The sequence below is a fragment of the Papaver somniferum genome, unplaced genomic scaffold, assembly GCF_003573695.1.
Source record: "Papaver somniferum cultivar HN1 unplaced genomic scaffold, ASM357369v1 unplaced-scaffold_137, whole genome shotgun sequence".
NCBI lineage: Eukaryota > Viridiplantae > Streptophyta > Magnoliopsida > Ranunculales > Papaveraceae > Papaver > Papaver somniferum.
The window spans coordinates 17,641,118-17,653,116 of NW_020622934.1; the positions used below are offsets into that span (position 1 = coordinate 17,641,118).

Genomic DNA, 11,999 nt, shown 5'->3' on the forward strand with positions numbered 1-11,999 from the left:
TCGTAAATGTGCTCAGTACATTGGTATCAATTAAAACTGTTGACAAATTTGGTAGAAGAGCATTGCTGCTTCAAGCTTGTTGTCAAATGTTCATCACTCAAACTATAATAGGGATCATTCTGCTAGTAAATTTGAAGGCAACGGGATGCTTGGGCAATGTAGAAGCTATAGTTGTAGTCGTGCTGGTATGTTTGTTTGTTATGAGCTTTGCGTGGTCTTGGGGACCATTGGGTTGGTTGATTCCAAGTGAAACATTTCCCCTCGAAACAAGAATGACGGGTTTTGCATTTGCAGTTAGTTCAAACATGTTCTGCACTTTCATCATAGCTCAAGCATTCTTGTCAATGATGTGCCATGTGCGTGCAACCATCTTTTTCTTCTTCGCTGCTTGGATTCTTGTCATGGGCCTTTTCGTAGTATTTTTTCTGCCAGAGACGAAGAATGTTCCAATAGATGATATGATTGAAGGAGTCTGGAAGCAACATTGGTTTTGGAAGAAATATATGGATTGCGATCAAGACGTAAATGGTCAGAGGATCCCAAGCCAACCTCAGCTTTAAACAGTAATTTGAAAGGCTATACAAAACACATAAACTGACTGCTTGAAGTTTGTTTTGAATCTTGATCTGTTTCGATCTTTTTCAATTGCCTTTGGTTCCCTATATGCTATGCACTTGTTCTGTATTATACAAGAATCCTTTGTCCCTGTAAAAAATACGGTGGCTAGCTAATATCCTCAGTAGATGAAACGGCAATGGTTACTCCTCATTGTCCTCAATACTGTCGGGTGTTGAGAATGGAGAAAACGCACCCCATCAGTGCAGCACATAAACCCGAACAAGGTATGGTTAACATTGGTTAATTTGTATGACTGGCACATAAACCCCAAGTCTGCTTTGCCCATGGATGAAGATTCTTGAAAATAGAAACTGCTGAATTTTCAGGGCTAACCTTAGAAACGTTGATGATATACTTCGCCATGGCTGTAACACGTATTATTTGTCTTTTCTTCCATTATTTTTGGTTGTAACATTTGGTTAACCTCGCTCATTAATGAAGATCTTTTCTTTTCATTTTTTTTAATACAATTAATGAAGACACGGCACTACTAAAGTTTTCCCGATGAAAAGTTTTTTGTTAGTCTTACCCAGAACTTTTCAAAATTTAGAGATATCTAGTTCTGCATTTTCCTTTTCCCTCTTTTTTTTTTTTCCCCTGATGAACTGGATTTTCAGTAAACCAAAAAGAGACATTACAAGGGAATATGGGAACATAACCATATCCATTTGAGCAAGAACAGAATGTTTCTACAGAAAGATCCAGCAGATCAGATGAAGATCTTTTTAACTTTTGACTATACGGGCTTCTCTAGCTAACAGATCAGCCAGAGAGTATTGGAAATTCTAATTTCTAGGGATAAATTTACAGATAGTAGCAGGAGAAAGAGCTAAAAGAGTTTTAATCGCTACTGACACTGCAAGAAGGTCAAAAGAATAACTTGAGATAGCTGCCACTAACATTTTGCAATCACAGTAGATACAGGAAAAAAGTGATCGATTCCATTTTCATCCTTCAGATGACAGCTAACAAAGCACGCTTTCCGCATTTAGGAACCATGACCCCATCTGAGCCTGCTTTGATGTTTCTTCTTGCACCTGTGCCATCCATAAGAAGTATGGTATTAAAGCAAACTGCCAGTTCCATACTCTAAGGCACTATGTCACAAAATTATCAGGAATACATCCCTGGAATTTTAACAGGTTTAGAAAGAGCATTTAATAAGTTTGCTCTGGGTGGCAGTTGGGGTAAAAATCTGCTTCCAGCAAAGGTGACCAAAATAACTGAATAAAGACCATGCAGAACAGTGCGAGAAGGATCTAGGCCCTCTTTCTTAATCAACTGTTTAATGCACACATTATGAACATTCACAGTGATATCAGGGAAAGAATACCGCCAACTTATATCAGGGGTTAGATTCTAGAGTGACTATCACGTGGTTTACAATAAGGACCAATGTGAAGGGTGTATTTCTGCATCTTAAATTTAAAAACAAAATGAAGACACAAGTTTCCATATGAAAGACTCGGCACAATGAAAAATAAGGTTTCCATATGGAAACCCTAACTCTAGGCAGATAACGAAGATTCTAGATGTGGTACCAAATTTTATCTAGCAGATATGCTTTTAGAATTAGAAAGAATTTAAGACCTTACTTCACTGCAACATGCATAACAGTAACATACAAACAAAATACTAGGGACTATGAAGCCTGAAACATTCCTACCTGTACTTTCTACAAGAGGTGTGCTCGAGGTCGGAGGAGAGGCATTCAGCTGACTGTGTATTGTCTCTCAACAAACCTCGAGGGCCAAATCCTACCGCTTGGGCGCTCTCTCATAGTTTTCACCACCATCATCATCAGAGTCATCATCGTCATTCTCATCAGAGTCATCGTCACTTGACCTTTTTCTCTTTGTTGAAACCTCTCCATTTCCAGCACTTACCACACCTTCATCATCATCCTCTTCTGGAATCTCATCCTCTTCTTCACCAATCTCCTCAATTAATTCAAAATCACTAGCATCTTGCGCATCTTCATTACGACCTATTGGACGGACAAGGTACTCTGCTGCTGTATCCTCCTACACAACGATTATGCTTGTAATTATTCATCAGACAGCTGTAACAGCAACCGGAGAACTGAATATGCACTCATAAGTCTTACCCATCATAAACAATGGATACACCTTGTCAATAAACTAACAGATAAAACCGAATCTCGTTACAAAAAAAAAATATTCAAGGTCGCATGAAAAATACCAGCAAATCTTGGATCAAGAGTTTCACATTTGGTGTATCTTTTCATGATCCAAGATTGAGCAAAAAGCTTCTAATCTCTCCTAGAAAACATACAAATTCCTCAAAAACATAACCGTAGAAATGGTGAACAAATTATTCTGATAAGATTGTGAAACCGGAACCCAATGAACTGGCGCAAGAAAAATTCAAGATAACAACAATAAATATATTGAACTTAGTAATCTAAATGCTAAACCCCAATATTCAAAAAAACATCACAATAGAGAAACTATACCTCGTCATCTTCGACTTCCTCTTCGTTCTCAAGATCTTCCTCCTCATAAACATTATCATCATCTTCTGCGTGAGCAACTGGACTTTCGGTCCCCATTTCCTCCTTCAGAACAATTCCATGTTTGTGAATATTCGACAATAAGATAAGATATAAAGCAAGGTTACAAGTCTTAGAGATAGGTGAGATAGAAGGGTCGGGAGGGATGAATAATTGTAGATAAAGGATACATCTAGCCAATGGAAGGTAAACGGCAAAATAGACAAGAACCCAAAATAAAATAACAGCATACAGAGAAATACAGCGAACCGTAACTGAAGTGCATAAACCATATCAATTCAACGGAAACAAAATTCACGCGCAGATAGTCATCTGAAACACAAACCACATGCTCCTCAATGAACCACTATTCACCATTCAGGGTCAATGAAAAATAATAAGTGGGGTTGACAAACTCTGCTAGCATGTGGATACACACGGTTCCAACTGTGAATCTAAAAAAATAAAACAATAGAGTACTTTTGAGGACAGAGGGAAGCAATATGATGCCAAGATATGAAAAAAATGTGTGCAAGGGATAACACAAAAAGACGAGCAAAACTATGGATGAAGGGTGTTTCAATTACTACATGCCAGACCTAAAGTGTATCTTTTCATGTTATTTCCAAACTTTGAGCACAAAAAATTTAAAGATACAAAATGATTCAAAACCTATCATCATCCAATTATTCATTAGTTAGGACAACTGAACCGTCCCTCCAACACAAGCTTAAGTGGAAGATTATCCATTCAACACGTCTAGTCTCCCCTAGGCACCGTATGTATATTCCCTGAACCAAAACACAGGTCCCCTGAACAGGTGATTTAACACTTTATTGGTTATTTATGCATTAACCCGAGACTTAACAGTTTATAGGTTATTTATACATTAACCTGAAACAAACTAAAATCAGATGGAGATCAACTACCTTAAACAAGGTTTTGATGCAGCAAGTTACCTTATTCTGATAGGATTATCAAAAATTGGCAGAGTAGAATTTTGTAGAAAATTAGACAATACTTTGTCATTATTGTGCACAAACTTAAGCTTCTTTTCAAGCTACAGTTGCATCAAAAAAAAAAAAAAAAAATAAACGAAGTCCCAAAACAAATATTTAGGGTGAAAATTACAAAAAATAAAGATAACAGAATTATAAAATGACACAGTAACTCTACAATTAAACCATAATATTGAAAGTATAGAAAGGGAGAAACTATACCTCATCATCTTCGACTTCCTCCTCGTTCTCAAGATCCTCCTCCTCATAAACATCATCATCATCTTCTGCACGACCTACTGGACTCTCTGTTCCCAAATCCACCTATACAACAATTTCATGCTTGTAAATATTAAGAAGTCTGATGTAAAACAATGTCACAGGTCACAACAATATATAGTATAGTATTACAGAAGACATGTAAGCAGCACCAGGATACATCAAAAATGAAGGATACACCTTGTCAGTGGAAATTAAGAGACAAAACTGTATCTCTCAGTACAAGTGCAAACATGACGATATGACCAGAAATGGCATAAAGAAAAGTATTCCTGAACCGTTTATCGGTCATCTACAAGTAAGACCAAATAAGACCATAGAGGAACTAAAAATAGAAAGGAGCGAACAAATGAAGCAACTTGCATTACTCAAATGAGATTGATAAGCTGCCACTGCAAATTTTCGCAAAAACTAGCTAAATGGAACCATATTATATATCACATATCTAAGCTTGTTGCTAGATTGCGGATTTGCCAGTAAAAATTTAGGGCAAAAAAGAGACATTAAAAGACATTGAAGATAACAGAAGTACACACAAAGATAGTAACTTCTACATGATAAACTACAAAATTACAATAAAAAAAAAGAAGAAGAAGAAACTAACCTCATCATCTTCCACTTCCTCCTCATTCTCGATATCCTCCTCCTCATAAACATCGTCATCATCTTCTGCCTCTGCACGACCTACAGGACTTTCTTTACCCAAATCCTCCTACATAACAATCACATGTTTGTAAATTTTAATCAGTCAGGTGTAATACAAGGTCACATGTCACAACAAACTAAAAGGGACTGGTTAAATTGTGGAAGAGAACACGTGTCAATTGTTGAATATGCAACGGTACACACCATCAAAACAGAGAGTGCCTCTTGACGGTAGAAACTAAGGGACAAAACTAAATCTCACTACAAACCAAAGAAAATGAGGATATCTTAAGAAATAACATTGGTATTTTACATTAGTAAGCTAGACCAAAGTGTATCTTGCGCAAGTCAAGATTAAGAATGGAACTTTAAGAGATATTGCATGCTTCACAACCGCATACATCAACCAGTGTATTAATTAGTTAGCACAATCAAAACCATTCCCTCAAGACTAAGTGGAACACTATCAATCCAACATGTCTATGTCTCCTCCAGACAACAATCACAACATACATAATCCTTGAAGCATAACCATAAGTCACCTAGACAGGTGATCATAACAGGTTATTGGCCAGTTAGAAGTCAAACCAAATAAGGTCCACGAGGAACTAAAACTAAATGGGAGAAGTTAAACAAGGAAACTTGACTTATTCGAACAAAAGTTAAACTAAACCTTCTTGTATTTATACACACAAGTTTAATCTTCTTCTTGAACAACTGATTTAAAATAAGAAATAGAAACTAACATATGTTGGATTAAAGTTTCTGAAACCTTAATAGTTAAAAGAAATTAAGGATAACAAACAGAAATGCACACAACAACTTGGTACCATCTACATGATAAACCCCAAAATTGAAGTTGAAAGTACTGAAAAGGAGAAATATACCTCATCATCTTCGACTTCCTCCTGGTTCTCATCATCATCCTCCTCATACACATCATCGTCGTCATCATCTTCTTCTTCTGCGCGAGCTACTGGACGAACAAGGTATTCTGTTCCCAAATCCTCCTGCACGACAATTATATATTTATGAATATTCAACAGTCAGGAGTAAGACTAGGAGATCACAAGTAATAGCAATAACCAGAGCTGAAAGGGATCTGGGATCGTTGAGTTTGCATGGGGGTGAAGTGCCAATGGTTGAATACGCACCCAGACACATAAAAACATATACAAAGGATTTATCGTCTCAATAAAAACTAAGGGACAAAACTGAATCTCAGTACAAGCCAAAAAACGAAGATACAACCAGAAATGGCATAAATCACTATGACTAACCATAAAGAATGTGTACAGGTCATATCACTATAAAGATAAACAGAATGGCATGTACAGGAGAAGATGCTAATCTAAAGCACAAAGAAGCATGCATGCTCAAACTACTTGGAAGTTGTTCGCTGGCACTTAGTCCACACTATCTCATTACCACACATAATCAACTGCTTCCAACCTTCATAACTCAGCTCCTACAAACCAAAAACCCACTATGGAGACAAAGGTTAAATAGGAAATCTTTGAAGTAACCAACTCACTCATCAGTAAGCCCTGCGGATCGCAACAACTCTCAAACAGGAACTCATTCAGGTATCCTAGTTCACTTGCATCAACCACTTGCCAACACCACCTACACCTCCATCCAGAATAAACCATCTAACACACACAACAAATCAAATGGATGAACAACCCAAACTAAGAATATTGTCCATATAGATGGAGCTGTTAAAAGGGTATCCGTATCCGGGCTGGGGCAACAATCATTTACAGAAGTTCTCTAGGTGGGAAAAAGAAGAGTTCTAAATAATGAAATATGGGCACATCCTATTGCACTGAAGATGTTAATCAGCCAGAATAGACACCTAACTGAATCAGCCACTTGTCAAGTTTATCCAAGGGAGAGCAGAACCACACTAATACATGGCATCCATGCTACATGAATTACCACACATGCTGGCAATCATGTGGAGCTTCAATTAACCCCTATTCTACATAGAAGGAAATCAAGCAGCTGGACTTCTGACGCAAACTACAATGAGCAGAGCCAACAAGCTACAGTCCTTGCCCACTACTAAAAATTGTAGGACCATATGACTCCCACCTTTTTGTTATCTTCTATACCCAGTGTGACCTATATCCCCTATAACATCCCCCTAGTGTAATTATTTGTATTGCTCAATTAGCTAAGTGTGTTTTACTAAGTTTTTTCCTAAAATACCAAATATTTGTTTCTCAAAATAGAAAAACAGGATTTTTCCCCTTTATATGGGTCACTAAAACTTAAACAAACGAACACTTTTAACTTAAAGAGCATATATTTCCTAACGTTAACATTTTCAAACTACTGCCGAACAGATGTTAGCAACATCTAAAAGATAAACCCCATAAAAAATTGAAGTTAACAGCATAAAAATTAGAAACTCACCTCATCATCATCTTCATCATCCTCGTCGTCCTGCTCTTCTTCATCATCAACACTACCTTCTTCATCCTCATCTTCCTCGTCATCAGCATCCACATCACTAACAGAAATAACTTGAGGAGCAGGAATAACAACAGGAGCAGCACCAGCACCAGTCAAAACCTCTTCTCCTTCATCTACTTCATCCTCTTCCTCTTCATCCTCCTCCTCATCCCCACCACTAACAGAAACCACATCCTCTTCTTCACTATTATTATCTCCACCATCACTCACAGAAACCACATCATCCTCTTCTTCAGTATTATTATTATTATGATGATTATTTTGATGATGATTATTATTATCTCCACCTTCTATCTTAGTATCAATATTTTGATGATGATGATTGATCTCATCATAACCATTCCTAAACCTAGTTTCAGCTTTACCATTCATAACCCTACCAATATCTTCTTTCTCTTTATCTATTTCTCCTTCATCATTACCTCTAATTCCCATCACTTTTCCCTAATTCAAACCCTGACTATCAAATTCGAAACCCTAATTTTTTTAGAAAATAAAAAAATTGGAAATCAAAAAATTTGGGGGAAGATGGAGAGAGAAAGTGAGAATTCGATGGAGATAGTTTTTTTTCAAAGAGCCGAAGTTCTCTAACACTTTGCTTCTCAAACTTAATCTCATCCGTAAATACTAAGTTGGTCCGGATCGATGACGTGGTTAAAGATCTAATGGTTTAGTTTGCTTTTCGCTGTTTTCGAGTTTTTGTTAGGGTTTTCTTTCCAATCGGAAGAGGGTGAATCTGGACGCGTTTTGTCTTTTCTTACTCGAGTGTCCCATATTTAATGCAACATGAAGAATTTATTTATTTAGGGGTAGGGACATGGAAATTACGGAGGATTGTCCTGGGTTGCACAGATGCGGATGCCGATGCGGACGCGAACACGATGTGGACGTGGACGCGAACACTACAAAATTATCAAAAAACTAGGATGCGAATATTATATATATATTTTATTTATAATTTATTTATATATACAATTAATCATGTATTTATATAGCAAAGGAAAGTGTTTCTATCTTAAAAATTAGAAAATAACGCTACATGTGTATAAATTTCAAAAAAAAAAGAAGAGATCGTATTTTATACACGCCGAAGGTCAAACAATCAATCACTATTAAACACATGGCACAATCAAAATGCATTATTAGAACAACACGTGCCCAAACAAGGATATACGTGATGTCATTTCCAATTACAAAACCCTAATAAAGACCTAAATGATTGATCTCAATGTTTGTCTTTCTTCATTTAGTTAATGATGGTAAAAATAATAGTAAAAATAAAGGAAGAAATTTAAATAAAAATGAAAAAGAACGCTTCAAACCCGAGTCATCAGTGCGTCCAAACCAGACGCGCGCAGGTCGCGCACATTGGTGCATCTGACACGCGTCGTGTCAGCGTCCCAAGCGCGTCCTGTGTCCGACGCGAGTCTGACGCGGACACGGCTCGAAAAATGCAGCGTCTATGCAACCCAATCTCGCATTTGCTTTATCTGTTGCAATTTGGTGTGTAGAAAAGCAAGATAAACACAGTCTCACCTCAAACCACATTATGCAAACACAAAATCTACCCAGCAATGTTCATAAACAAATAGATCGTATCACCAGAAATTTTTTCTGGGGACATGACTTAGCAATTAAAAAACTTCATCCTATAGATTGGGATAAAGTAACAAAACCGATATCCGAATGAGGATTAGAAATAAGAAAGAGAAACGATCATAATAAGGCACTTCTCATGAGGAGAATCTGGAATTTACATGAACAACCTAACTCTATCTGCGGAAGTCTCTTCAGTGCAAAATATCTCGATCAACAACCAATTCTTCAAGGCATTAATTTCATACCATCCCCCTCCAGTCCTCAATGGAGACAATTAGCTTCATTTGTCCCTACCATGCAGAATTTGATTTTCCATCATATTGGAGATGGATTATCAACTCCGATAGAAGCCAATTGGATTCCACATTCAACATATCTAGACCCACCATAATGCTACCAATCTGAATGGTAGCAGATATCGTCTACCCAATTTCCCGTTCATTAAATCATGAAAAATTAAGCACCCTCCCCAAACATATAATCCAAAAAATCATGAACATCCATCCCCCCAAAATAGCCCCCACGACAAAATTATCTAGCCACACTCAAAATCTAGAAACTGCACTACCTCATCGGGATACAAATGTCTAACCCATGATCAACAAACTCACACCCCTTTACCACCTACCAAATTCTTATGGACTTTACCATGTCCACCCAAAATTCGGCTTTTCGTGTGGAAAGCCATCAACGAAGGATTACCAACCTTCTCACTCTTATATCACATCCATCTGACCAACTAAGACATATACCACAGATACAACACTGACCCAGAATTGGCAAGTCACCTTCTAATCCACTGTCCAACAACAACTACCTCCTGGAATACCTTATCCACTCAACTATCAATTTCACCTAACTCTAACCCCCACCCCACACACACACACACACTTTCACCTTAACACCCCAGACAACCATTTCCCAAATCCTTCAACAACCTGTGTCAACATCTGTAATCTCCTCTTTATGTTTTCTTTTCTAGACCTTATGGCTAGCTAGAAATAACCTAATATACCAACAAAGGCAAACAGCTTCAGAAGAAATACTAGCATGGGCTCAGAAACTGCAACCAGAATTCTACGGGGCACTACATTCTTCACAAGCAATCACACCCAGAGATGCACCGATATTTAACCACCCAACGAGGGACAAAAGGATATAAACAATGTCGGTAGGATGATCCATTCTGAACATAAACTGGATTAATTAACACAGATGGAGCAGCCAGAGGTCACCCAGGATTTGCGGGGGCAAGGTTCATATGCAGAGATTATGATGCACAAACTATAATGGCTCTATCTCAGCCACTAGGAATTACGACTGCATTAACTGCAGAAACTTGGGTTCTGCTAATGGCATCGAGAACAACAACATAAAGGCAATGTCCAAGAGTTTTATTTGAAACCGACTCAAAAAACCTTATGTGTTTCATCACTTCATCTACACCCCCACCTTGGCACATATCGGGGATGATTGAAGAAATAAAAATCATATTTTGATAGATCCCGCAAGCTGCAATTCAGCACAACTACAGGGAAGGAAATCAAGCGGCAGATGGGTTAGCCAATCGTGCGGCAGATGGAAGTCAAACAGGGAGTTTATCAACCAAAATATGGGACCAGGCAATCCCCTTTTTTATTAGTCAAATTCTATTTCATGATTCCGTGGGTACAAAATACCCACGACAAATTGTAAACTAATTTCCTTTTATTTAATTACATGCTTAAAAATAAAATAATAATAGTACAAAAACCACAGAAACAAAATGGGGATTAGCGTCGGGGGCCGAATTCCGGTGTTACAGGTCAGAGGTCCGACTCTCATGTTGTCTGTATCAGAAGAAGAAAAAAATTGTTCCCACTAATATATATATGTATGGTGGTATTCAGGGGCAAGGATACCCATATGTTAGACACCGAGTCACTAATAACCAGTTGTTTGTGGGTGAAAACTGTTTCTGTCGGTTTTGGTAAATTCGGGTGTGTGGATGAGAAACGAATCTAAACCCTAAACAATGCACTGCACGGTAGTACTTTTGATTCGAGAGATCAATCTGCACAATCCTGGACTAAACCAAGAAATGGTCGTTCCAGGCTTGCTTCAGTCACAAAGTGAAGGAGAAGGGTTGGTTACGGAGGGAAGCGAAGAGAGTGTTGAGACCGGAATGGTTAATTCTGAAGATGTGACTTGTTTTATGACTTGTATCAGAAAGTGGAACTGGCTTGCAGAGTGAAAATCTATCAGTTCTTGGTGATTTCTGGGTACTATGTTGTTGTCGATCAAAAACTTGTTGTTTGGTGGAAATAGGTGAAACCTATTTATACAAGTCATAATAAAACGTACCCTGGTCTCGTAGGAAGTGGTAATGATTGAGTAATAGAAGAGTGTGTAACCGTCAGAAACCGTGCTTCCATGATGAAGGAAGTGGATCCGTTTACACCCGTTACTTCTTGCCACCATTAACCATCCCGCTTCATGACACTTTCTTGTAATGGGCGTATTGCACGCCGCACACTGTAAACCGCCAGACCAATACCCTGATGAGTATCCCCCAGTTTTGTGACATGTTTGATGTCTCGAGTGTTTTCGTGGAAAACATGTAGCAGTTTTCTACGGGTGGCAAGTCAAGGTCAAGAGACTTGCCGCAGGAAAAATAGCATGTGGTGTTATTAGGTTTATCTCGGCTGGTCGCCCAAAACTCGCCGTAATCCTGTCAGTTCGGTAGCGAACTTGGACGGTTGAGATTGCATCTCACGAGGAAGGGTAGACATTTATTATGGCCACATCCTGTCGGCGCTTGATAATGGCATAGTGGCACTTTTGGTGTATGCCAGTGGTACTGCGGCATGACTGGCATAGCTCGTGCA

The 11,999-nt window shown here is 38.2% G+C and overlaps 1 protein-coding gene across 2 annotated transcripts; it reads right to left on the reverse strand.

Annotated features, from left to right (window-relative positions):
* Window positions 1-1,263: 1,263 nt before the first annotated feature.
* LOC113334867 (acidic leucine-rich nuclear phosphoprotein 32-related protein-like) lies at window positions 1,264-8,129 on the reverse strand. Of its 2 annotated transcripts, XM_026581091.1 has the most exons (7): window positions 7,474-8,124; window positions 5,940-6,062; window positions 5,012-5,119; window positions 4,351-4,452; window positions 3,095-3,196; window positions 2,285-2,642; window positions 1,264-1,655 (listed from the first exon to the last, which is right to left on the reverse strand). In XM_026581091.1, exons 1-6 carry the CDS (start codon window positions 7,966-7,968, stop codon window positions 2,376-2,378), a joined length of 1,197 nt encoding a protein of 398 aa, XP_026436876.1. In that variant the 5' UTR covers window positions 7,969-8,124; the 3' UTR covers window positions 1,264-1,655; window positions 2,285-2,375. The 2 variants fall into 2 exon arrangements, with proteins under 2 accessions (XP_026436876.1, XP_026436877.1); XM_026581092.1 differs by lacking the exons at window positions 4,351-4,452; window positions 5,012-5,119 and having other exon boundaries at window positions 7,474-8,129.
* Between the last annotated feature and the right edge of the window lie 3,870 nt (window positions 8,130-11,999).